The 23,530-nt window shown below is 42.6% G+C and overlaps 2 protein-coding genes across 7 annotated transcripts in view; one reads left to right on the plus strand and one right to left on the minus strand.

Annotated features, from left to right (window-relative positions):
• The window catches only part of GGACT (gamma-glutamylamine cyclotransferase), a 33,684-nt gene extending 26,925 nt beyond the window's left edge, over positions 1-6,759 (plus strand). For 3 of the 5 annotated variants that reach the window (XM_054821132.1, XM_054821152.1, XM_054821171.1), the window contains one exon: positions 3,140-6,759. In XM_054821132.1, coding sequence (XP_054677107.1) covers positions 3,154-3,627 — 474 coding nt within the window. In that variant the 5' untranslated portion in view covers positions 3,140-3,153 and the 3' untranslated portion in view covers positions 3,628-6,759. Of the gene's footprint in view, positions 1-3,136 lie in introns of all 5 variants that reach the window. The other 2 variants (XM_054821143.1, XM_054821162.1) reach the window with 1 other exon arrangement.
• PCCA (propionyl-CoA carboxylase subunit alpha) overlaps positions 6,581-23,530 on the minus strand; it is a 299,061-nt gene continuing 282,111 nt past the window's right edge. Inside the window, exons 22-24 of one of the 2 annotated variants that reach the window (XM_054821090.1) lie at positions 22,985-23,125; positions 10,440-10,517; positions 6,581-6,945 (exon numbers count right to left, since the gene is read on the minus strand). In XM_054821090.1, coding sequence (XP_054677065.1) covers positions 6,877-6,945; positions 10,440-10,517; positions 22,985-23,125 — 288 coding nt within the window. In that variant the 3' untranslated portion in view covers positions 6,581-6,876. Of the gene's footprint in view, positions 6,946-10,439; positions 10,518-22,984; positions 23,126-23,530 lie in introns of those variants that run through there. The other variant, XM_054821100.1, reaches the window with a different exon arrangement.

Consider the following 23,530-nt stretch of genomic DNA (forward strand, 5'->3'; position numbering starts at 1 on the left):
ATGTTTTCACCAAGTTTATTTCAATTGCTCCTCAGCTGGGGTTGTCTGGGCTTGGCTTTGGGTTGTTTTTTTTTTAATAGAAGGAGAAATTGCACCCAGCCCATCCCACATGAACAACAGGGCCGTGGGTCGCAGCGATGTGACGGGGAGCTCCGCAGCCACCTGCCTGCGAAGCCACAGATTTACCGGTACAGCAGCCTCACGGCTTGTTTGTAACCACAAAATGTGGTTGGAACTTCAGATTCCCACTCCAGCTCCACTTGCGCTGCCTGCCAAATCCATCTGCTCAAATGCTAAATGGGAAACACTTCTCCAAACCCGGGTTAGCAAGGTTTGTTGTTGCGGAATTTTGTAGGACCTGCACTGGGATGCTGGGTATGTTTCTTTACATCGATGTTAATGTAATATTTCTGAATAGCCGGCTGCTGTGCCATCAGAATTTCTGATTTCTGGAGGGGTAACACTCTTCCCTGCAAACTTTTTGGATGCTTATCTCCAGCTGCACAGTAGGGACAGAGCTTTTGTTTAATGGAAATGAAGCGTATCTTTTTCTTACAGATGCACCACTTGCTATTGAGCTTTTTATGTGCGTTTTAGGTTTCCCTTTTTATTTTTTAATTTATTAACTCTGACAAGTAACCTCTTGGTTGTGAACAATTTAATTCACAATTCATTTTTCTGATTCAAAGTGAACACGAGTGCCCTAATCCCCTAATGGGAATTAATTGCATGTTTCAGTGCTTAACTCTGATCCTTTCTCAATCCCCACTGGGACAAGTTTCTTCCTGAAGGATCTGTGTTTGTTATTCAAAACACAATCTGAAAGGTAATGATTTCTCTTATAAAAGGGAGTCAGACCGACTGAATATTAATGCTCTTTTTATTGTGAGGGAATGAGCTGCATAAAAAAAAAAAAACCACAACTCGTTTATGTCATGAAGGATAAATTATGCTGAAGTATATCTGATAAAATACAGGGCAAAAAATCAGCATGGTCTTTTTTCCTTAAGTGAAAGCTGTTTGCCAATAAATAAGGCATGCACCATTTTTGCTTGGAAAACTGTACTCTGTTACAGAGAAAAACTGTTTACTTCACCAAGGGGGAAATTGCTTTGCTACTGTGTATGTTAAATGACACTGCTCTCGGCCAGCAACGTACCCTTTTGGATAACTACCTGATAACAGTTTACTTAAAAAAGAGTAAAGAGCAGAAAAAGGATTAAGTTTCTACATCCAGTCTGTTTTTAAATATTTTTTCAAACTTGAAAGACATTGTTTAATCACCCTCCTTCCAAAAAGAGCTGCACATGCTCCTCTGATGCTGGGGGTCTGGCCCAGCATTGGGGCTCTACCCAGTCAGCGACCAAGGGCAAAATGTGGGAAACCATCAAATGGTGCAAGAACTGCTTCTGCCCTACAGAACCAATGGGGGATGAACGGGGCACAGCGTGAAAAATAACCCAGGAACTGTGATAGTACCTTTTTTTCCACCTGCCTTTCAGTGAAGCCAGCCTTTATCACATTTAAACCAATTTTGAGTGTTTAATGCTCACAGATAAAACAAATGTCGAGCATCATCTTTCAGGGTCTGTTTTCAAGAAACGGCTAGCACATCTGCAGATTGGCTACTTCAGGTGGCTTAGCACTTTGGGGTACCTGGGGAAGAGGGGAGGAGCCCGGCATTACCTGGCCTAACTTCCAGTTTTGTCAGGGCTGAAATACTGCATCCCTGTCCCAGCCCAGCGCCAAGGTAAACAAATGGAAATAACACGTGCACAGCTCTCTTGGACGGGGGGCGGGGGGTGTGAAGGTGCTTGTGAAGACATTACCAGCTCTGCAAATGAGGTTTGTCACCTAGGATTGGTGAGGGAGGAGAGCCGTCATCGTTGTTCCCCTTCCCTGAAGGAGCAGGACAAAGGTGTCCTTGCGCTGGCAGTGGGACCTCGGTGCTGGGGTTACCGAAAATCCTTCAGCGTGTCTGTGAAATGACTCAACGCCAGGTTAAATTTGCCCCGCTGCCGCGCCGGCGTGCCTCATTTTGCTTGTAAGGTCTGGCGTGAAAGCCTTTTCATCCCTCTTCGTGACAGACAGGTCCTCTGTTCGTCTCGGTGATGTCCCAGTTTGTACATAGTTAGCTTGCTGCAGCTATGAGTATTGCGCTGCTTGCTTTTCTTTTCCCTTTTTTTTATTAAGACTGTTTTTTTGAAAAAACACCATCGAGTGCGTGCAACTGCAGCGCAACAGGACCAGAAGTTTGAATGCATTAATTTGCTTTCGGATAATTAATGCCACTGTGCTTTCTTTTACTGTGAAACAAGACGACACTCAAACTTCCAAACCGCATCCAGGCTCTTCTGTCTCCGAATAAAACGTTGTTTCTCAAATCCTGAGTGTGGCCACGGTGAAAGGAGAGCCTGAGCAGAAGAGGGGGAGGCAGGCACTTCCCCTGCGCCTGCTGGACTGCACCGGGAGGCAGCAGTGCCGGGTGTCCCGGGTAGCGTGTGACTCAGTCCGTCAGTTCAGGCTTTAAAAAACAACCCCCCCACCCCAACGAGGGAAGACAAACTAACTGTGGCTTCGCTCCTGCAAGTTGTACTAACGGGCTTGACCTGGGCTACTTTAACCATAAATGCAGTGGAGCAGCACAGGAAGGTGCCTGTGTAGCTGAGCTGAACCATGATTGTTTAATTTATTTTTTCCCCTATAAAGGATGTGCTAAGTGGAGCGTGTTTCCATTAGGGGAATGGCTCCTGGGTTGCTTTTGGGGTGCTACTGAGCATGACATCACACCGCAGTACAGCTCCAGTAGTGGTAAGAAGGAAAAGAATTGAGGTTTGGAGTTTTTCCCAAGGCTCGGGGATGCATTGGCTGATTTTGGGGATTCCTTAGAGAAACTGTGGGATGTAATTTGATTACAGCAATGAACTGCAAGGGTGACTTCCTCCTGGTGTCTGTTTTTCACTGTTACAGTTTTTGACTGAAAAGTTTAAAGAGAGATTTGAATTTTGTATGATATTTAAATGAGGTGTAGGACTATGAGACCAGTTCTGTACAAGCCCGAACAGTCTTGTGCGTACAACACACCTTGGCGTCAGCCAGAGCAGCCACATGGGTAACGTACGCCTTTGTCTTTCAGCAGCTTTTGCAGGTACGATGGCTCGTGTCTTCGTCTACGGCACGCTGAAGAAGGGCCAGCCCAACTACAAGCACATGATCAACACGGCCAAGGGGCTAGCAAAATTCCAAGGAAGGGGCCGCACGGTGGAGAAGTACCCGCTGGTGATCGCAGGAAAATACAACATTCCCTACATGCTGAACATCCCGGGGACGGGACACCACGTTGCCGGGGAGATTTACTCGGTTGACGACCAGATGCTGCAGTTCCTGGATGAGTTTGAAGGCTGCCCAGACATGTACCAGCGTACCCTGATGAGAATCGAGGTGGTGGAGTGGGAAGGGAAGGGTGGCACGGGTGAGGCGTGGGCAGCTGCCGAGGGCGTCGTGGAGTGCTTCGTGTACAGCACGACGACATACCCGCCCGAGTGGGTCGGCCTCCCCTACCATGACAGTTACGACTCCTCGGGGAAACACGGCCTCTCCTACGTCCTACGCGAAAGCCGGGATTAGAAATGGGAGATAACACAGCCTGGCCGAAGACGTAGTACTAAGCACGTGTCGATCGGTAACCTTTCCAGGAAAGCTGTAATACCTTTTTATTAAAACACAGGATCTCTCGTAACCTTCCCAACCCGGGAGCCTTGGCGCTAGCGTTGAAGTCTTGTAGGCCCAGAGATGGGGACTCCTCCCGGGTTAGTCAGCGTCCTCCTCGCCCCCGCTAACCTGATGCGAGTAACTGCGTTTGCACGAGGTGTAAAGTCACTGTATCTGTGCACGTTGGTTCTGGGGTCTTACTAGTTTCTCAGTCTCCCCCGTTGCCTCAGTGCATGACTAAGGTCAGTGCAAGGCAGAGGAACAGGCTAATTTTTTTTTTTTTTTTTACCTGAATTGACAAATTTCATTGTGTAGTTCTCCAAGGTGGGTGGAATAATGATGATACTATTGCACTAATAGCTGAAACTGATTTAAAAAAAAAAAGTCTGCAAAGTAAAGCACAACTCGCATTTAATATTGACTTGTAATGGTGTTTGGTAGGTTACTGAATGTGAACAGGGAGAGGTGACCATATAGATACTATGCGCTTCAAGACAAATAAGAAATTGCTGGAGAAAGAGAGAAAATTTACAGACTATTCTTACTCTGTATTGCAATGTTTTTCTGAACTGGAAAGGAGTATTTTTAAACCATGTTTAGTTTTATAAGGTACTGTGAAGAAGTATTAAAAGAGTAAAAGAGAATTACATTTAAAATTGTATTTTTAATTTAGCATTCTAAGCACTTTCGGTACCACTTCAGTTCAGTGAGTGACTCTGGGATTTGGGGGGCGGGAAGGTGTTGGGGACCAGGAAAAGCAAAGCTGATTTCAGCTGCCCACCAGGCTACAGCGGATGCAGCTGTTGTGAGCACTTACTGTCAAGGTGACTTTTTGCCAAGCACTTTAATGCAGAACTTGCAACCATATGCACACTGAATTTCCTGTTGTGGGGGGGAAGATTTTATATAGATTCTAAAAAATATCCAAAGGACCTGTATTGTGATTATTACAACATTTCAACTGGGGAAAAAAAAAAAAAAAAAGATGGAAAGGAAGACTATCATCCCCCTGACCCAACCAACTGTGCTGGTTTCTGTACAATCTGGGAGAATCGTGGCTTTCTGTTGTTACGCTCCTGTGCCTTATATTTTCCTTCAGCTGCAGTGTTTGGTACATACAGATTGTACAGTATACAAAGCTGCCAAAGGGATGTGAGCAGGGAATGTATGCCGTGCAGTGAGCCAGAGTACGATTAAATGTACTAAGGATACCACTTTTGCTTCACTGCCAGTAGCCCTGTGATGGCCGGAGGAGATCCGGGGTAGGGAATCAGCCCAGGGATCCAGGGTAAGGAATCAGCCTAAACTTTATCTGTAGTAGGCACTGCTGCATCTCATGTAGAAAAACAGAGAGAAAGCTTGTGTTGCTGCAGTAAGCAAATTAAGTCATTTTAAAGTAGAATACTTGTGTCTTTTTACAATACTTGGTTTTTTGGTAAGGGCAGCCTGCAGAAGCTGAACTGTGCTCCTGTTGGAAGGGGCAAGATGGCATTAAGAAGATTAGGAGGAGGATCTGCAGGGCGTCTGCCTCAGTTTCTCCAACTGCAAAAGCATTAATTTTCCTGGAGGGCAGGTAGTACCCAAACACTCTCCTTACTCATCTTGATGGGTTTTGTAAAATAATTAACAAAGCAGATCCCTGTACTACATTACTCCCCCTTGGCCATGCAATGTAGTTGTCAGTGTCTCAGTAACATGAAAAATGCCTCTTCAATCAGAAGGTTCAAGCAGAATCATGAACCTTTCTGGTCAAATACAAGTCACCAGGCCTGTCACAGACTGTTTTCATCCTTCACCTTCCGGTAGAGGACCCAGGTGCCTCTGGCCAGAGGTGTGGGGCGGTTTCTGGGAAGTAGCATGACTTTGCACGTCCTAGGCAAGAAAATAAGAGCAGGTCCCCTCCTCTCATTTGGGGTAGTGGCCAAGGCACAGCAGAAATGGTGACTTAGCTGTAGGAGGTGAGTGGGCAGCAGCGGAGACCTAGACAAGATCACAGGGACAGGGATGATGCTTGCAATGTGCAGGGACCGTGGAGGTATCACTGCATCTAGTGAGCTGCTGACTTAGAGAGCCTCTGTTAACCACACACTAATATTTTGAACCCAGTAAACTTCTGCTGTCTACACCTTCTTGTGCCATGGAGTTCCTGAGCAAGGAGGGGGGAAAAAAAAAATACATCATCTTACCTGTTCTGAACGAAGTCATCATCCCTCTTGCTTCTGTTCAAGTCTCTTAAATCTTCCTCCTCCCCAGGCCCTCTCTAGTTTCCCATACTGGATACACAGCTCTTCCAGCAGGATACAGTCCTGTATCATGAACAGTCCTAGTTCTTCGCACAGTGTTTAGTAAGAGCCTCTGCACAACAAAACATCAGACGCTTGGTCTCCCTTTCCTGTAAGAGTTCAGGAGGAGGCTTGGCCTGAGGGACAGCAAGCGCCTCTAGCGATACCTTGGGGTGGCAAAGGGGATTCAAGGACAGCGCCAGCTCCTGTAAAGGCTTGCAACCAGTAATCGATAGAAAGAAGATAAAGGGAGGGGGAAATTTGAGTATGGAGTCTGAATAAAAGAAGAAAATTCCCTTACAACTGTAAGTGAAAATACATGGGGGAAGTCTGCAATTTAAATCTAGTCTATACAAAGGCTTCAAAATATTACAACGAACCTGATCAGAATTTAAGCCATCAGCAGTACTTGTTCAGCACTGACACAGAGTGTAGGAAAACTGGTGAGTTCACTCAGTGGGTAATTTTTCACTCTTACCAACCATTCTGTACAGTTTGGCTGGGGCCTCAAACCAGTGAGACTGCCATGGAGAAGACAAATCGGATTTGGGCTTTTGTTGTGTGTTCTTTTTTTTTAAAAAAGAGGCTTTTTCTGTTTTAAAGCAGAAATGGTATTTTATTGATTTTATTTGATCCTGAAAAATCAAAGAATTACAAAGGTTATGTACAAGTATTTCTGGAAGTAAGAATCTGGGATCTGTTGCCAAGGTTTAACATCTGTGTTTGCTGTCTTAACCACTGATACAATAAATATGACTGTATAAAACCTTGCACGTAGGACTGTCCATTTTCCGTGTGCCTTTCTGTCTGGATTGCCTTAATCTTACATTACGGATGAAAATAATAAAGGCTTAGCTAATTCCAACAGTGTGGAGGCAACCTTTCATTCCAGTTCCACCAGCAGATCTCCTTCTCCAACGGTATCACCAGCTTTGCAGTGCACAGCTTTCACCTACAGTACAGAAACAGAAATAATTTCAAACCTTCCTCAACAGCATGATTAAAGAAATGGCTTGCTTGACAGTGCTTACATAGAGTATCACATCTGCACACACAGGGTAAACGGGTACTATGCAACATTATGACCATCACAGGGATCACAGATGAATGTATGTTGGAAGGACCTCAAGAGGTTGACAGCTCAACCTCCAGTGTTCAGAGTCCAGCTGAGTTTTGAGTGTCTCTGAGAGTGGAGACTCCACCACCTCTCCAGTGCTTGAGCAGATCGAACTCCATCAGGGTATTTAGGCACCTACCACTGCCTGGTTTTCTTATGACTTAGGTGCCTGAAGACCTGAACGTCAGATGGAGATGGCATTTTTAAAAATTAAAAGGCACCTTTCTTCCACCTGTTTGCACTGCTGTTCATTTACTACTAAAATTTTAAATCTTTTAGAGGAAAGGCTAACTCTTCAACACTCACGCCTGATGTTTCAATGAAATATTCCAGTATTTCTTGCATTACAGATTTTAAGTCTAACTGAATTTGAGGACTGCAGCCATGAAGTGGGTTTCCCTCAGTCTCTGGACGGCTAGGATAGATTGATTCAAATCCGAACTGGGATCCTTTAACATAACTGAACTTGGCAAAGGGCTACCACTGTCAGATAAATGCAGCTACATCTGTAGATGAATTATATACTCACGTGCAGATTCCTGAATTTTAAAACACAAACATCTTGTACTAGTCCTTCATTTCCTCTATAAAAGGCTGTAACGTGTTTGAATTCCCTTTCAGCACATGGAGCTCCAGAAAATATTTGAAGCTGTATATGAGAGTTTGCTTGCAATATTAATTCAGAGCTCACACTGACATGCCCAAATCCTTGGTCAAAACCTTGTTCAGCAGTTAGCTTAGTATAGTCATCCAAACATTACCTTGGGTCAGCAGTTAGCTTAGTTTAGTCATCCAAACATTACCTTGGGCTCCTAAGGGAAACCTGCAGCATACCCCAACTACCAGGCTACTACAGCTACACTATCGCCCACGTCCGAGTTCGGCAGCCTACAGCCACGTGAGCTGCGAGCGTAGCTCTGGCTCTGCAGCCAGGCATATTCACGGCACTGCTCGAGAAATGGAGCTGAACGCTGTACACAGGCAAAGACACCGTGAGATGTACAAAAAGGGGCTTTATTTCTAAATCAATAGCCAGGCAGCCTACCCGATTTCCGAGTCTCAATCTTTTGAGAGATGAAAGCAGTGTGGAAAATACTCTATTTCTTTCTTTTCTTTTTCTACAAAGCCCAAAGTTCAGCAAACATTGTAGCTGACTAGTGTTTCAAACTCCCCAGTGATTTCTGACACGCAGCGGGGCCAACTCCTCGTCCTGACCCACGCGCAGCTGTCCCGCAGGAGAGAGGAGGCATGCCAGTTCCTCTCCATCTTTCCCTCGTTTTTAAACCACCTGCAGCTGGAGTAAACTCAAAGTAGATAAAAAACAAGCCACTTTTCTCACAATTACAAACAGGAAGATGAGGTTTGATGCAGAAAAAGAACTCAGCCGGGAATGAAAATGGGAACGTCTTCCAGCTGAAGACAAACGAACTGAGTTTCAAAACACGGTTTCAAAGCATCAAAACGTGGACTAACAGCCAGGGCCAAACATCCCATTCCTGTGGAGGGGCCAAGTTATTTTAGCACTCAGAGCCATGACTTTGTACTGCAGAATGGGATGAATTCTGTTCAGCAGCTTCATTTCTACACAGCCCAAAACGTTTTGCTTTTTCAAATTCTTAAAACTCTAAAGAACCAAATAATTTGCTTATTATTAAAATGGAAACATCAAGGGGACACTACACAGTTAACATCGGGCCCACTGAATGGCCTGTGCACCATTCACATCCCGCTTTGAAGGATAAATAAGCCAAATGGGGGGTTTATGTGGCACCTGTGCAGAATGAAGGGGAGATGTTTATCACTGGGAGAAGGACTAGCAGGATTTTAAGGAACAGGCCCACGGGTTGCAGCACACCTTGGCGGGAAAGGGAAGGTTAAAGTAAAAATTAAAAGGGGGTGGGTGGGAGAGGGAATGGCATTTTAATTACCAGTACTCACTAGTTAAAAACAGTGGATGCAAAGAGCAGCAATAAGGGGTTAAACAAAAGAAGCAAAGATGAAAAACTAAATGCCGGGGAATATTAATCAAGTGAGAAAATAAATTATATAGGATTTAACGCATGAAATAAAATAATAAAGTGGCAATGTTAGAGCGACGGGAGAAGGTACGTTCTCCCTCTCTCCACAATTTTTTTCCTCGAGACCCAGTTTTGCACTAGACTCACTGGAAGAGGCAAGCCCTGGGCCCCAGTCTCAGCGACAATTTCGCTGCTGTGCCAAATAAGCCTTTCTTGTAAACACACAAACAGTCCTTGGCATAGAGACCCATCTTGAGATCTCAGCGAATCTTGCCAGTGACCAACCTCCTCCCTGCCCCGGGGAGTCAGGCTCCTTGCTGCCTCCCCCTGGGCTAAGGCACTTCGCGTCAGGGTTTAGCTTGTTATTTTTAATAGCAAAATGGCAGTGCTTCAGGGAGAGAAGAGGGGCCTGTCCCCAGGCGGAAAAGGGCTTGGACACGCTGGGAAATACGAGAATATATAACGCAGATCTTTGGCAAGGACTCTGACCAGCGACTCCTGAGGAGTGACTCTGCTCTCCCTTTGAAAAGGATGGAGCAGGGGCTCGTGTCTAGATGATGGTTTCACACTGTGAATTCTAATCTGGCACAGGGATGCTCTGAGGCCCCGATTTAGGGGCTGACAGTCCCCAGACCAGATGGGGTTTAAGGCATGCCCTTGTCATATAAGCTTAATTGGTTCCCTGCCCAGAGTGCTGGGTTTGGTACATCCTGCGCTGCAGGAGGAGAGTCCCAGCTCCGGGGCCGCAACGCTGATCCCCCTAGAAGCAGGACACCGCAATGCACAGCCTTGCAAAGCCTAAAACATTTGCAGATCTAGGCTTCATATTTAACAGTCACAGTAATAAAAAAAATTTCACTTTTCTCATCTTCCTGCAAAAGCACTTTCTGTGCCTTGTTCTGAGTGGTTTTTTTAACGTCAAATTGTTTGCCATTAATGAATTAACTGGCAAAGAGAGATCTCTTCTTCAGTTGCTCTCTGGAAAGATGGGATTTGGAGAAACGGTCTGCAACACCTTTCAATTCAACTTGGCATTGTAACATCATAGAAAACAAATCATTTAGGAAAAAAAAGAGTTATATGAATTTCTGAAGCCAGTAAAACTATTTCCTGCTGTGCTATCTAGGGCTCAGAACTACTTAACAGCATTCACAGCAAATGTGAATGTTAAAAATTAAAGACACCTTGCTTCGAAAGACTTACAACAATCAGACTTAATTCCTTAACAACCAGAATCTTCCTTTTTTCCTTTTTAAATTCCAACCTATTTGACAAGCTCCATATGGTTTTAAGTGACCCAAGGTATCTTACCTTGCCTGTTTTAGCAGCAATCATACTGTTCTGCATTTTCATTGCTTCAATTACACAAATCTCTTGACCTTCTGAAACCTGGTGAAATTAAAGCAGTACAAAATGAGGATAGAGGATTTGAAATGCTCTAAATGTGTATGATTCTTCTGGAAAATAAAGGGATTATTTCATTAAATGCTAAAAAGACTTTAGTGGCACAAGTCAAGTCAGCACGACACAAACCCCAATCACAAATCGCAGTTGCCTTTGACAAACTAGTGGTGACATGGGGAAAAAGGAATCACCTACTTAAAACTAGCACCCCAGGCAAAATTGAAATGCTCTTCTCCCATCCCATCCATTCAGCTCCAACTTCTACAGTTCATGTTTGACATCCATCACAGTTCGACATTAAATCCAGAGCAAAATTTAATCTGTGCAGTTTTGGCCGGGAAGCCTTTCCTTTGCTTCCCTGGCGCAGATCCTGCGGATACTAATCCTGATTCAGAAGCCAGAAGTTTCTTGGCACGTGTCCGTGGGACCATGGGCCGAAGCTCCGGCAATACCCAACGGGCTAATGCTGAGCAGAAACTCACACCTCTGCACGTGGCGGGATCCCGATGGCGGCTGATGACTTAGGGCTGAGGGAAGGGAGCACGCCTGCATGGAACCACCGCCTCTCATCCGCAAGGGAGGCATCGCAGAGGCGAAACCATCATTTCCACCACAGCTGATAGCCCTTAAAGGGAAACATTCAAGTGCCCTCTTTCTGCTTCTCTGTGCTCTGCTAACAGGCGTGTGCAAGCTCAAGGTCACCAGTGACCCACTGGGCTGCTCTGCTGGGCTCCCTGTGCCTCCCAGTCAGATCCTCCCTCCAACGCCTTGGGCCACGCTGTGCAGAGGAAACAGCTGCTCGGGGCTTTACAGCAGGCGGGGGGGGGGGCTGCCTACAGATGAGGGAAAAAGCAGGGGATTCAGAACTGATCCTTCATGTAACCCAGCGATCAGCCAGTCATCCTAAAAAGATGATTTATGCTGGAGAGGGAAGGGTGCTGGGCCCTACGCACCAGTATTTAGGACTTGTGCAGGTACACCCCTCTGGGACGCCTGGCTCCAAGCACCCACTGCAAGTCTTTTCAGCAGGCTCTTTTGCAGATGCAGTCTGCCATTCACTCATTACCCCAGCAAATTTGGGATGCTTTCACTCTGATGTCAAAGTTTCATTAAAGAGGGTAATTTGAGACCCACAGAGATCTGGTCTATGCATTGTTATATGTGCTAGTTCCCTCAAAATGTGTTTATTTATATACATACATATAGTTCTCTAAATATATGTAAAATGAATAATACATATTTAAGGACAAGTGTGTACCACTTTGGAGGAATACACTAACAGACAGGTGTGAAGTCAAAATGCCTATTGCATGAGGTACATTCTGAAAATTTAAATAAAGGGGGTTTCTTCCTCTAAAGTGTGCACTAGTGTTAAGCATTTCCCAGTGCTACTCTTGGCCAACGTCAACTGTACATTTTATAAGCACTGACTGAGAAGCATTGATGTCTGCCTATGGATCCTGAGCAAGACAGAAGAAAAGACGTTATGTTAAAAGGTGCTTACAAGGGGGTGGGTTTTTGGGGGTAAATAAGGAAAGTTTTTGCTATGGGAACATGGTGTGCCAACCGGATACAGAGAATAACCAACACCCAACACTTCACCTGCAGAAATTCCATCCCAAGCTTCAGGTCAGCATTTAAGTCATTAGCAGTGTCAAATTCAGTGAATAGTATCAGACTCGTTCTTTGTCCCCAGTTATTTCCCTTCTCTTCCATTTCCCCATCTTTTGTCTCCCTCCTTCCACACCTGCTGCTCTGCCTGTAGCTTTGTCCAAGCTGCTCTTTCTTCCCTTCCTCACTTTTCCTCCTCTTCTGCCTACCTCACTGCTCAGCTTTTCTTCCACCTGCTCTGAACTTTCCAGACATTTGTGAGGTTAAGAGGAAGCAATAAATATCTACTTCTAAAGAAGAAAAGAAGAGAAAAGAAAAGAAGAGAAAAGAAGAAAAGAGTTTTTTGGAGGGTTCTTACAGCATATTTCAGAAACAAATTTGCCACCCTCTGGTTAAACTCAGCTACCAGAGCTCCAAGAACATGGGCCTCTAAAGGCTGCTGAAGATTGAGACACTAAGGGCTGCAGATCTGAATTAAGTGGCCTAATTTTAAGGGCACGAGACACTCTCCTCTTGAGCCCCAGCCTGATTCAGCTTGCCAAAGTGTAAGATGGCTTCGCCAGGTGCATGTCATGCAAACGGATCAGTTAGCAATTATCTAAACAGAGTTCTGGAAACGGAAATACATCTGCTGGAAAAGCGCAGAATTGTGGCTGTAGATCTTAAGTACACCTGTAAAATGCAAAGAAGTATTAGAGGCTGTGGCATAGAAATGTCCTCCTCAGTTTCCCCCCCTTTCACAAAAATAAAGTTTTTGTGTTTTATAGAATACCTGCTGGGTTTATGACAAAGGAAGCAGCGTCTGAGAAAGAAATAACCCACCCAACCCACAAAATATATAGACAAAGTATCCAGTTAACATCTAGTCTTACTAATTTGGAAGGAAGGAGGCACTTTCAGCACGTACCACATGTGTAAATGCTGTGGCAGTACTTCTGATGATGTGCAATTTGTTGAAAATTACCTTGGCGAAAGTGTCACTTAAGCACAGAAGTTTAATTACTGGTCTTATGTAAAACCTTTACAGCTCCACTCATTGTGTTGCAAAGCGACAAATCCTAAAATTAGGCACTTGTATCTCTCTCTTCTCTTTTTCAGTCTTTTGGGCATTGTCCAATTTCTTTCATTCCATAATTGCACATATCCTTTTGCCTGTTATTTAGCCTGCAAATGAAAACCACAGCGATGCATATGAGTTCTTGCTTTCTAACTTATTTAAGGATTTATCTGGACCATTTTTAATGTTGCATTTTCATCGTATAATTTCTTTCTTTCAGTGGATGGTAAACCAATGTAAACCACCATCTTTACATTTCAATTCAGAGAGGTCTCAGTGATGACCCAAATCTGTCAAAACAGGCAAGTAAAATCAAACAAAAAATCTGATTGACTGGAACCAAGTAAAATAAAAGGGCTCCTTTTCTTAAAAGAAATTAAACTCAGGTATCTTTCTCACGGAGTTACGCTACAGACAAATAGACCTTTACATTGCTTGGAATATCAAAATGAACAAGTGATTAACTGTTAGACTTGCAGTCTGTATTTTAGTAGTTTATTTCTGCATGGAGCAGTTCAAAATATCTGTTCAGATTTGGACTCCATAGAATGAAAAGAGAAAAAAGGAAAAAAAAAAAGGGGGGGGGAGGGAAAAAAAAAGTCCTTGAAGAGGAGTGTACTTAACATCTCGATGTTGCTAACAATTCTGACATGAATTTGGGAACAGTCAACAGCGCTGCTCGAATAACTTGGGGACCGCACGGTGGTTGTTATCTCCTCTGGCCGAAAGGTTACAGGCAGGACAGAGAACTGACTCCAGCCACTTCCCAACCAAGCAACTCACGACACGGGCTGGAAGCCAAATTTGAGAAGCAGCAACCCCGAGCCGTTTTCACCGTACCTACGGGGGGACCGTAAAGACTAATTGCGCTTACGGATGGGTCTCCTTAAAACTCACGAGACACAAAAAGACAGCGCGCACCCGAGGGCACTGCTGCCACAGGATCTTTGTGAATATGGTACACTTTTCTCAGACTTTTGTGCGTCATCTGATAAAGCCTTAATGCTTGTGACAGGACGTCTTCGATGTTAGGCTTACAAAATGGTCACAAGCCCCACAAGTCTTTCTGATAAACCCAATGGGCGCTGATGTATTTCCCCGCTCCCCGTCTAATTGGTGTAAAGTTTGCGGATCTGAATCCCCGATCTTTTATCCAGCTTGCTGCGTCCTCTCCTTTGACATGAGGTCAGAGTTCACATTCGCATCCGATTATCGAAGTGGCACTCATTAACCGGCAGCCTGCCTCGCACCAAAATGAGTTCGCTGGAAGGGGAACTCGGCCCATTTACTCAGCAGATTTTAGCATTTTAAGGAGGCCTGAATGTCACACAGTATTGCTACGTTTTGAGGAGTTTCAGACATCTCCAGCTGATGATTAATTGTGAGTGATGGGAAATAAAATCCAGTAAAGCCAGCTGCTTGCCATGGTCGGCAAAATTACTATAATGGATATAGGCTGCCAATTTTCCAGTTTTACTGGCAAGTCTTCCAAGTGTAATTAAGGGAAGTTATAAATGATATGGAAATCTATCAAGTCCCATTTATTTTCAGAGGAGTCTTTCCCCTGAGACTTTTATCTTCAAGCTTATAGTTTGCTTTGTTGTGCTAATGATTTAAACCACTTCTTATTTCTGATTAAAGCCCCCAATATCCTTCATAAGAAGTTAGATCCACTTTATTCGGAAGGATTTAAAGAAACAGAAACCTTTTTAAAGTTGTGTTTGTTAACTGTGCTGAGCTCTCGCTTCCTCTGTGGAGGCACAGCAGAGCATCCTCCATCTTAGGCACCTCGCTACCGTCTGGACATCTGCTTCCGACAAAGTCTGAGGATTGGGAAAGATCTGGGGGTAGGGGGAGGGAAAAGAGGGAGTAATAAAAATGAAATTTAAAAAAAATCCACCACCACCAAAACCCCAACTTGCCTCCAAATCCTAAATCCTCCAAAAACAAAGATCGTAGGTGCTGCCTTAGACACCAGGCATTTAGCACAGGGTGGTGTTGCTCACTAATGTTGTTTGATTTGGAATAAAAGCATGAAAATGATGTGCAAAGGCCTAAAATTGGAGATGTAAAGGATGACTGCACAGTATTCCATTTCTCAATTTCATCCTTCAGAGCCACAAAATGGGGGTGATACAGTTACTGGATGAGATTTACAGTAACAGCTGTGGTCTTCCCACACAAGGGAGGACCTTCTAATGGGCTAAGGTCTGTTTTGAACAGACGGGGAGTAGCAAAACAAGGTTCCCTATTAAGGCTGTGCAGTAATATTCCTGATAAAGAAAATGAGTAGTGGTAGTCAGATTGCTTTAAGAGACTTAAATCTCCTTTCGCTGTTTAAAAAAAAAAAAAAAAAAAAATAGAGCTATTTTAGAAAGTGCTAACTGCTAAATAAATGAAAAACATGTAAATGTAAGGGTTTGGTTTTTTTCTTAATCTCATCGCTACGAACTGTAAAGAATGCATAGGAACCACTGCCAGGGGCATATGGCTTTCTCCTGTGCTGAACATTCATACAAAAGACAGGTTCATCAGTCATTGGAGTATCTGGATAAAAAATTAGCTCCTGATGGATGGTATTTAGAGCTTACCTGCTGCTAGTACATTACCAGAGAAACACAGGTTTTGAAACCCACATGACATTAGAAACTGCAGACCATGAAATACCCCACGTGCAAGAGCACTCACAATGTACGCCAGGTTATACAAAATAAGAAATAAGCTATTTAAACCCTCTGCCTAAAATTGGGCCCGCTGCAAGGAACCCTGGGTCAGCCCTACACAGGCCAATTAATGCACAGCATCTGCTGTATAGAAGCCGTGCATGAAGCACTTCCGAATGATTTCAGCAATTAAAAGAAAACTGTTTCCTGCCTGTTCTGACAGCAACTGTTTCAATGCAAGAGTGAGCACCAAATCATTGTGTGCAGCTGAAAAAATTAAGTCCTTTTTTTTTTTTTTTTTTTAATCTTGTGAAAAGGGGGTGGGAGGGATGAAGATTTCTTACGGAATCGGATCGTTCTTTTGTTGTCCGACATTCTGTGTTTTTCTGCCAAATTAGACAGAAGGCTCCGAGGGTTTACGGGGCCCTCTACAGTATCACCTTCTGGTGCACTGTGGCTCCCTAAAAAGATGGATCAATATCAACCCTGCTGATTTGCCTACAAAAGTGAAAATCCCTCAATTACATTTTTAAGACCGTTATATTTAGAACACAGGTGCTCCGATGTGTAACACTTTTAAGGCTCTTGGAGCTGAAGGGAAGAAAAAAAAAAAAATGATGAGAGCCCTAAGCAAAAAAGATCTTAGATTTGGTTAAAAGTGAAGCAAGAATTGGATTTTAATGATATCTCCCTTTCTCAGCTTTGGGGAGACACCAGTAAACATCCCTCATGATTTCCACTCTGCTGAGACTTGTGTCCCTATTGAGCCTTGTAAGTAACACGGGACAATGCAAGACGGTGCCATATGAAATACAGCTACCCTCTCGTGGAGCCTTCTGCAAAATAATTACACACATTCATCTTGTTTATGCTTGTGCAAAACCACCAAACAGTGAATTCAGTATGCATTCACTATCTGAATCCCTTATGAAGATACTGGGAGGGGGTGTTTGTTTATTTGTTGTTTAAACTAAAGGCTATGCCGGTATCATTCCCTTCCTGGATTTTTTTCTCTCTGACTTGTTGGCAATCTGGCAGCAAGCGTCCAACAAGAAAACAAATCAAGAGGAATTGGATGAACAGCAATTGAAATTCCTTGACACTGTCCATTACCATGTAAAATAATTAGTGCACGTTTTCCCTTCTTTCCAAATTAACTTTGAAATGGGAGCTACAGAGCTGCAAACGTAATTAGCGGCAATTAATAGTACTTGACAAATCATTATTAAACTTTTTTTTGCCACACTCCTTTAATGAAAGACTCCAAAGATAGCACATCCCAAATTTTGTGACCTCTGGCTAAGCAAAGGTCAGTGATGTCCCCATGACAGCAATCAGCACTGGCCATTGCACTCCCACTTATCCAAAACATGCTTCCCCGACTGCGCCTGAGATCCCAGCGTGTTGGGGAAACGATACGCGGACCGAGCGCTTCTGGGGGCGATTCTTGTGCTACTCAGCCCGAGGCAAGGCTTAGTTTCCATCGCAGCAATCTTTACCTGTCAACTTTTTCAGTTACAGCTAAAAAGTTGCTTACCATTTGAAAAGGTGAAGTGCACCAATTAAAAAAAAAAAGAATCTGTGAATTCTTTTCAAAGGACGGTAACATTTTTCCCCCTAGGAGGAAACTCTAATATTATTGACTATTTGTACCTCATCATCAGAATGGGATTTCATTCTTAATCTCACTGTACTCCAACACAAATCTTAGACTGTGCAATTGCATAAAGATATAGAAGAAAAATTTATTGAAGTCAAATATAAAAAAACTGCATAAACATGCTATGAGCAATTACTATAGTTAAGGGGTTTTTTTTAATGTAACCACAATTAGTACTTGAAGCTTCATGTTATAAAAGAATGGTGAAATATTTGAATGCTTTTACTCTTGAAATTTCACAACTGTGAAAATGTTTTGACTTCCCGTTTACCAATAGTTTTCACACACACACACACAAATACACTCCCCCAAAAAAATTTAGTACACAGAATCATAAAACCTACATGAGGTTTGTGATCACATTTGGTCAAGTTTGCAATTTCCCTTGAACTGAAAAATGCAGTTTATATTTGCACTGGGATCGCTGAAGAACAGGAGGGAGGAAAGGAGGTAAAGGGAAAAGGAAAAACAACAAGGAAAAAAAAGGGTTCACACACAAGAGAAAAATCTTATTTGAATTTAAGAATATCTTACTAAATTATTGATACCATATTAATCTAAATAAAACCTGAAATTGTTACTTAAGCAAATCCATTTCTACTGTTTTTCCTGGTTGTTATTTCTCTGTTATGAATTCCAACCAGTAGAATTATAAGATCAGAAAGAGAAATTTTTTTTTTTTTTTATTTTTTTTTTTAGATTTTGAGGTCTGAAGAGCAGGCAAGATTTAAAACAACACATAACTGGCTGATGGCAACAGGTAACTTTACAATTCCACCTTTTCCTTCACAAGAAAGGACGATGTAGTAAGAAACAGAATTTAGGAAGCTGGTTTGGTTTGGTTTTTAGTAGTGAGCATTTCAGCAGTAGAGGTCAAGAAAAACATATCTTTTCCCATAGCAAGAACTTTCCTAGGCTTGTGAAATGGAAAATTGTGGAGAAAGATTTTTTTTTTTAAACTACTTTTCTAAAGAACAGGAAAGTAAATTGAAATTATGTGCATGCAAATGAACTGGAAGAGAACAACTGGAATGCAGCTTAAAGCTTCTTCCTCAGTTGTTTTTAAAACGTGGGATCACTGACAGGAGTGTGTTTTATAAGTCATACAACTAAAAAAGCAGCCTTCAAGATACCCAGTTTCAAAATCACTGACTTAGCATATACATTTAATAGCTTACATCTTGGTAGAAAAAAATCATCCTGTGCAGTATCAATACCCGTGGCTACAGTAGCACCAATTTGAAATCATAAGAAATGAGAAAAGTCGATTCAAAGAGTGGTTTGAATGGTGATAACTTCCAAAACCTGGGGTAATCTTGAATTACTGGATAGAGGAAATTTAGACACTTAAGTCATAATAACTCACTGTCTCTTCTTTTGGCCGTAGTCCTACAAAGATTCAGTAATGCTGGGGTGTTTACCCAGAGGTGCTTTTCTTTTACGTATTTATGGACGGGGGAATCATTAAAATGATTTTGGCTATCAGCACTGGTGTTAGCTTATTGACCAATGCTGGGCTTAGTAATGCCACCTGTTCTGCCTAATTTAATTAAAAAAGAAAAACAACCAACAGAAACATACAGCTAAAAGGAAAAAATACCCCTTTGCATTTCTGAGACACAGAAAATTGGAAAAGCAAAAACTGTATTCACAGGTGAAAATACAGCAAAGGCTACAAGGCAATCAGGACAGTTGAGATCTTCTTTTGTTGCTGTGCTCAGGTAAGACTATCAAATTCGGAAGCAGTTGTGGGAGCACCTTGGGTGGCTTGCTTTAAACAGGGTACGACAACATTGCTTTACCTGTTCAACCATTAAGATCTTGGCCTTTCCCTGCTCCTGCAGTTTCAGTGCACAGAATCCTACACGCACAAAAATCAAGCCAGCAACTTGAGACGAAGAAGCAATATTTGCAAGTGCCTGCGTACTTCCTTGCCTCTAAGCAAAGCAGGGAATTTGTGCAGCTTCAGTAGTTTTCATGGTGCTGTATTTGTGGTAGCAGTGGGGAGATTAAAACCACGTGCAGTGCCATCTCCACGCTCTGGCATGAAAACACCGTCGTGTGCTGGCAGGGTTGGCTTGCGCTGCCATCGGCGTCGGCAGAGACAGAGCGAGTCCCTTGCCTGGACTCTTGAAGCCCAGTGGTTTCTCTTGCCCTTGGCACCACGGGGAACCAAAAAGTAACTCTCCCCATACCGAATTACATCCCGATGCACGCTCGGCATTAACCATCTACTTACAAAATAAACGTGCTAACACCATCCCTCTCCAAATGGATGTTTCCTACATAGTGTGACTGTGTTACCGTGAGGAATGTAAGTTAAATTTAAACCTTCTTTCCCTAAATAATATTAACCTTCTTTCCATTCAGCCAGATTTCAAATTGTTTTGTTGTTTACGTTGTTTTCTGCTTCTGAGTGCCTTCATTGTGTTTTCAGGAACAATTGAGTGACAACTAATTACAGTCTTCTGATCACATGAAGGAAAATAAAGAACGTAGAAAGTAACTAAAAAGCTAAAAAAATTGGCAGCATCACAAGTTCTGCTTCTCCCTAAATGACAAACAGCACTTCCCCACTGTGTTACTAAGATCTATAGATCATCTTACAGACAAAAGAAAATAAATTCCTTGCATATGCACTATCTTTTGGCAAAAATTAATTGAAAACTGCTTATCTGACCAGCTGGATAGAGGATGCTCACACAATCTTCTATCAGCCTTCATCAGACCAAAGTAGTTTTCAGCAACAGCAGCCAAATGAGAACACCGTGCTTCAAGGAAAAACAATGATACATCGAGTGGGGAAAACTAACACGGAGATCAGCATCGCCTTGTCATTTGGCTAAGGACACGCAGAGAGGGACTAACAAACACCCTATGCTTTACCTGACCAGGCGTGATGCCCTACAGCTGAACCGCAGGCAATAAACACCAGTTTGCAAACGCGGTCATTCAGACAAAGACTAGATGTTCCTCTCTAGGAGTTTCTTCACCATTTGTAAAGTTACACCTGAAGGAGGGGTACCGCAGCCCAGCTCCCCGTGCTACTGACCGCTCTGAGAGCATCTCTGTGAGCGCAGCGCTGTTGCGGGGACTGTGCTGCACTAACGCCATTTACCACAGACCACAGGTTAGGAGAAAACAATCTCAGAGCAGCTAGTAACCAGCAGCAACACCTGAGTGGAAGGACAGACAACTGCCTCGCGCTCTCCCATTTTTCAGCTGTGCTGTTTTCACACACCGTTGCAAATCCGAGCTGCCAAACCCAGCGTTCGCTCTACAGAATAGGAGCTACTTAAATTCCCATTTCTCCAGCAAGCTAAAGAAATCAGACTTTTCCCAAGCAGTGCAACAAAAAGAGCTGTATTTATCAGGGAGCTACAGTTCCCTGCCCATCATGCCTTGAACAGCTGTAGTGGGTGAGCTGGTTTGTGACGGACAGCCAAGACGTGTAATCTGAATCACACCATCCCACTGCTTATTCAGTGCCGATAGCTGATGCTACCCTCATCTCGCTCGCTGGCTCGCTTTTTTTTTTTTTTTTTTTAACGTTTTGACACTAGTCCTGAAAAGGAAGGATTTAAGTGAAACCCTTTTCAATAACGCAAATGTGTTTTTGCAATTAAAGCCACACAATTAGCATTGACAAGCTCAGGTCAGCAGAACGTAGATTATGCCGTTCAAATGTTCTGCCACTCAGTGCCTCCAGCAAAAAGCTGCAGGAAAGGAGAAAGAAAAATAAAATCTCCAGACATTATTTAACAACTTGTGCTCTGATGCACTGCACCACTTGTGGATTTGTGGAGGGAGGTTCATTTATTTATTTATTTACTTAAAATCTCTTTGGCTCTGGCCTCATTCTCCACTGGTTCTATTCCTTCAAGACAACAAGAACTATTCTTCAAGACCAGAAGGCTGATAACATTTCACAGAATTAACTTCTCCAAAAAATTTTAAACAAATTAAATAAGGCTTAAAATCCTTGCCTTAAAAAACATTTCCTTTTGTTCTTTGCAAAAAAAGTATTTGCTTAAGAGCTCCCTCATTCAACCACTCTTACTGCCCAGACACAGAAATCAGAGATTTCTCTATCCAGGCGATGACCTAGTGATTAATTCTAATTGAATACTGCTGGTTTTAAAGGTACAGACAGTGTGTGTGCACGTATAGATCACAAAACCAGAAAGCTAAGTGTAGAAGCTAAAAGAATTTCTCTCTTGCTAATTTTCACTCAGCTGTACTTAGTTCTGTTTTCTCAGAAATGTCTTTATTTCATTAATATAAACATTTGCACCTACAGATCTTTCATATTAACACGATGACTCCCTTCTCTCTGTAAATAGTTAGAAATATCCATATATTCTAAAATCAAAAATGGCATCATAGCAAAATGTAGGCAAACAAATCTCTTTACCAGCACGACTGATGATCGTCACATAGTAAGTGCAGTGCTAATTTTGGACTTGAGATCTCGATCCCACTTCTACATCATCTCTCAAGAAAATCTAGGTTTTATTGCCATAAATTCTGAACTCTGTGACTAAAGCTTTCTGTTTGTATCGAAGTGCCACAGACATGTTTATGGCATCATTTAACTGACAAGAGTACTTTAAAATTAATCTGCACATTCCGATTCAAATATTCCTGGACTGCATCATTCTATTGCTTTAAGTGGTTATAAGAGATAAGGGCCCTGACCTTAGAAATAACATATGATACAATGTGGTAGAGTTTCACATAAAGCTGAGTTCAAGTGAGTATTTATATGTTAAGTTACATTCGTTTCCAGCTCAATGTGAGGTAAGAAGCACTGGAAATCCCCAGGACAGCAATGGCACGTTCTGTTGCCCTTTTGTGTGTCGTTTATTCCGTCTGCAGGACAAGAGGATTCCCATAAGAGACTGGGAATTCCCAGCATGGAATTCCCAATTCAGGAAAGTCATATGTGATGCAAAATGCTAACATGAGTATTCTTAAAAAAAACAGGGGACAGGGATGGAACAGACACGGACAGGACACACAAGACAGTTAGGTAACTATCCTGTCCCCCTTGTGCTTAGTAATATTTTCATCGCTTTAGGGCAGAAAAATCAACAATTCTCTCCTGCTTGCACTAATAGCATAAATATACTTACATATATTTACATGCACATATTCACACACAAACACTTCCCCCCCTCCCCCCCACCAAGGCATTTGTGACCAAAAAACCCAAGCTTTTCATTGAGTTTCTTGCACCCAGCTAAGAATGTTCTTTTTACAGCCAGTTTAATTTGAATTGTGCTTATTAGTTTTTATAATTTAAATGAAAAGCAGCACACATCCTTCAGCACACTTTATTCTACAGGTGAGGTTAAAAAAAAAAAAAAAAGCAACTGTGACCTGTGGTTTCAGTTGCACCAAGGAGAAATTTGTGTGGAATATATAATGAAAATGCAGATACATAAATCACATTTCTTACCATGTCCCCAGGCTTGACAGAAACTGCCACCACTGCTCCAGGCATGGGAGATCTCAAAATGCTGGAGGTGTCCTCTGCTGCTTTCTCTGGCATGTACTTGCTCAGCTCTGCAGCAACCTTCGTCAGTATTTGTAATTTGTACTAAAGAATAGGAAGAGGAATGTTTTAGAAAACTACACCTTGGTGAATTCCAGTCAATAATCTGCACTATTTTATGGCATGTTTTTGTATAATACATCTGTTATCTATTCTTCCAGGAGTGTCTAAAAAATACTGTTTGAAATCCTTATTCAGAGTTTCATTTTCAGGATGTAGAAAGAAAAATAACACAACCCCAATTTGCAGCAAGGAGCACATAAAAGGAAATAATCGAGTACAGTAAAGAAATGTCGGATTCATTTCAAAAATAGAGGGTAGAGAGGGGAGATACAAATTTTTAAAAGAGCAATATCCTTATGCTTACTGCACATTATCTTTAGTGGATACAGAATATTGAGGGATTTGTTTCCAGTGCTGTACTGAATTGGAAATTAACCTTTTGGGAAA

The sequence above is a fragment of the Grus americana genome, chromosome 1 (assembly GCF_028858705.1).
Source record: "Grus americana isolate bGruAme1 chromosome 1, bGruAme1.mat, whole genome shotgun sequence".
Lineage (NCBI taxonomy): Eukaryota > Metazoa > Chordata > Aves > Gruiformes > Gruidae > Grus > Grus americana.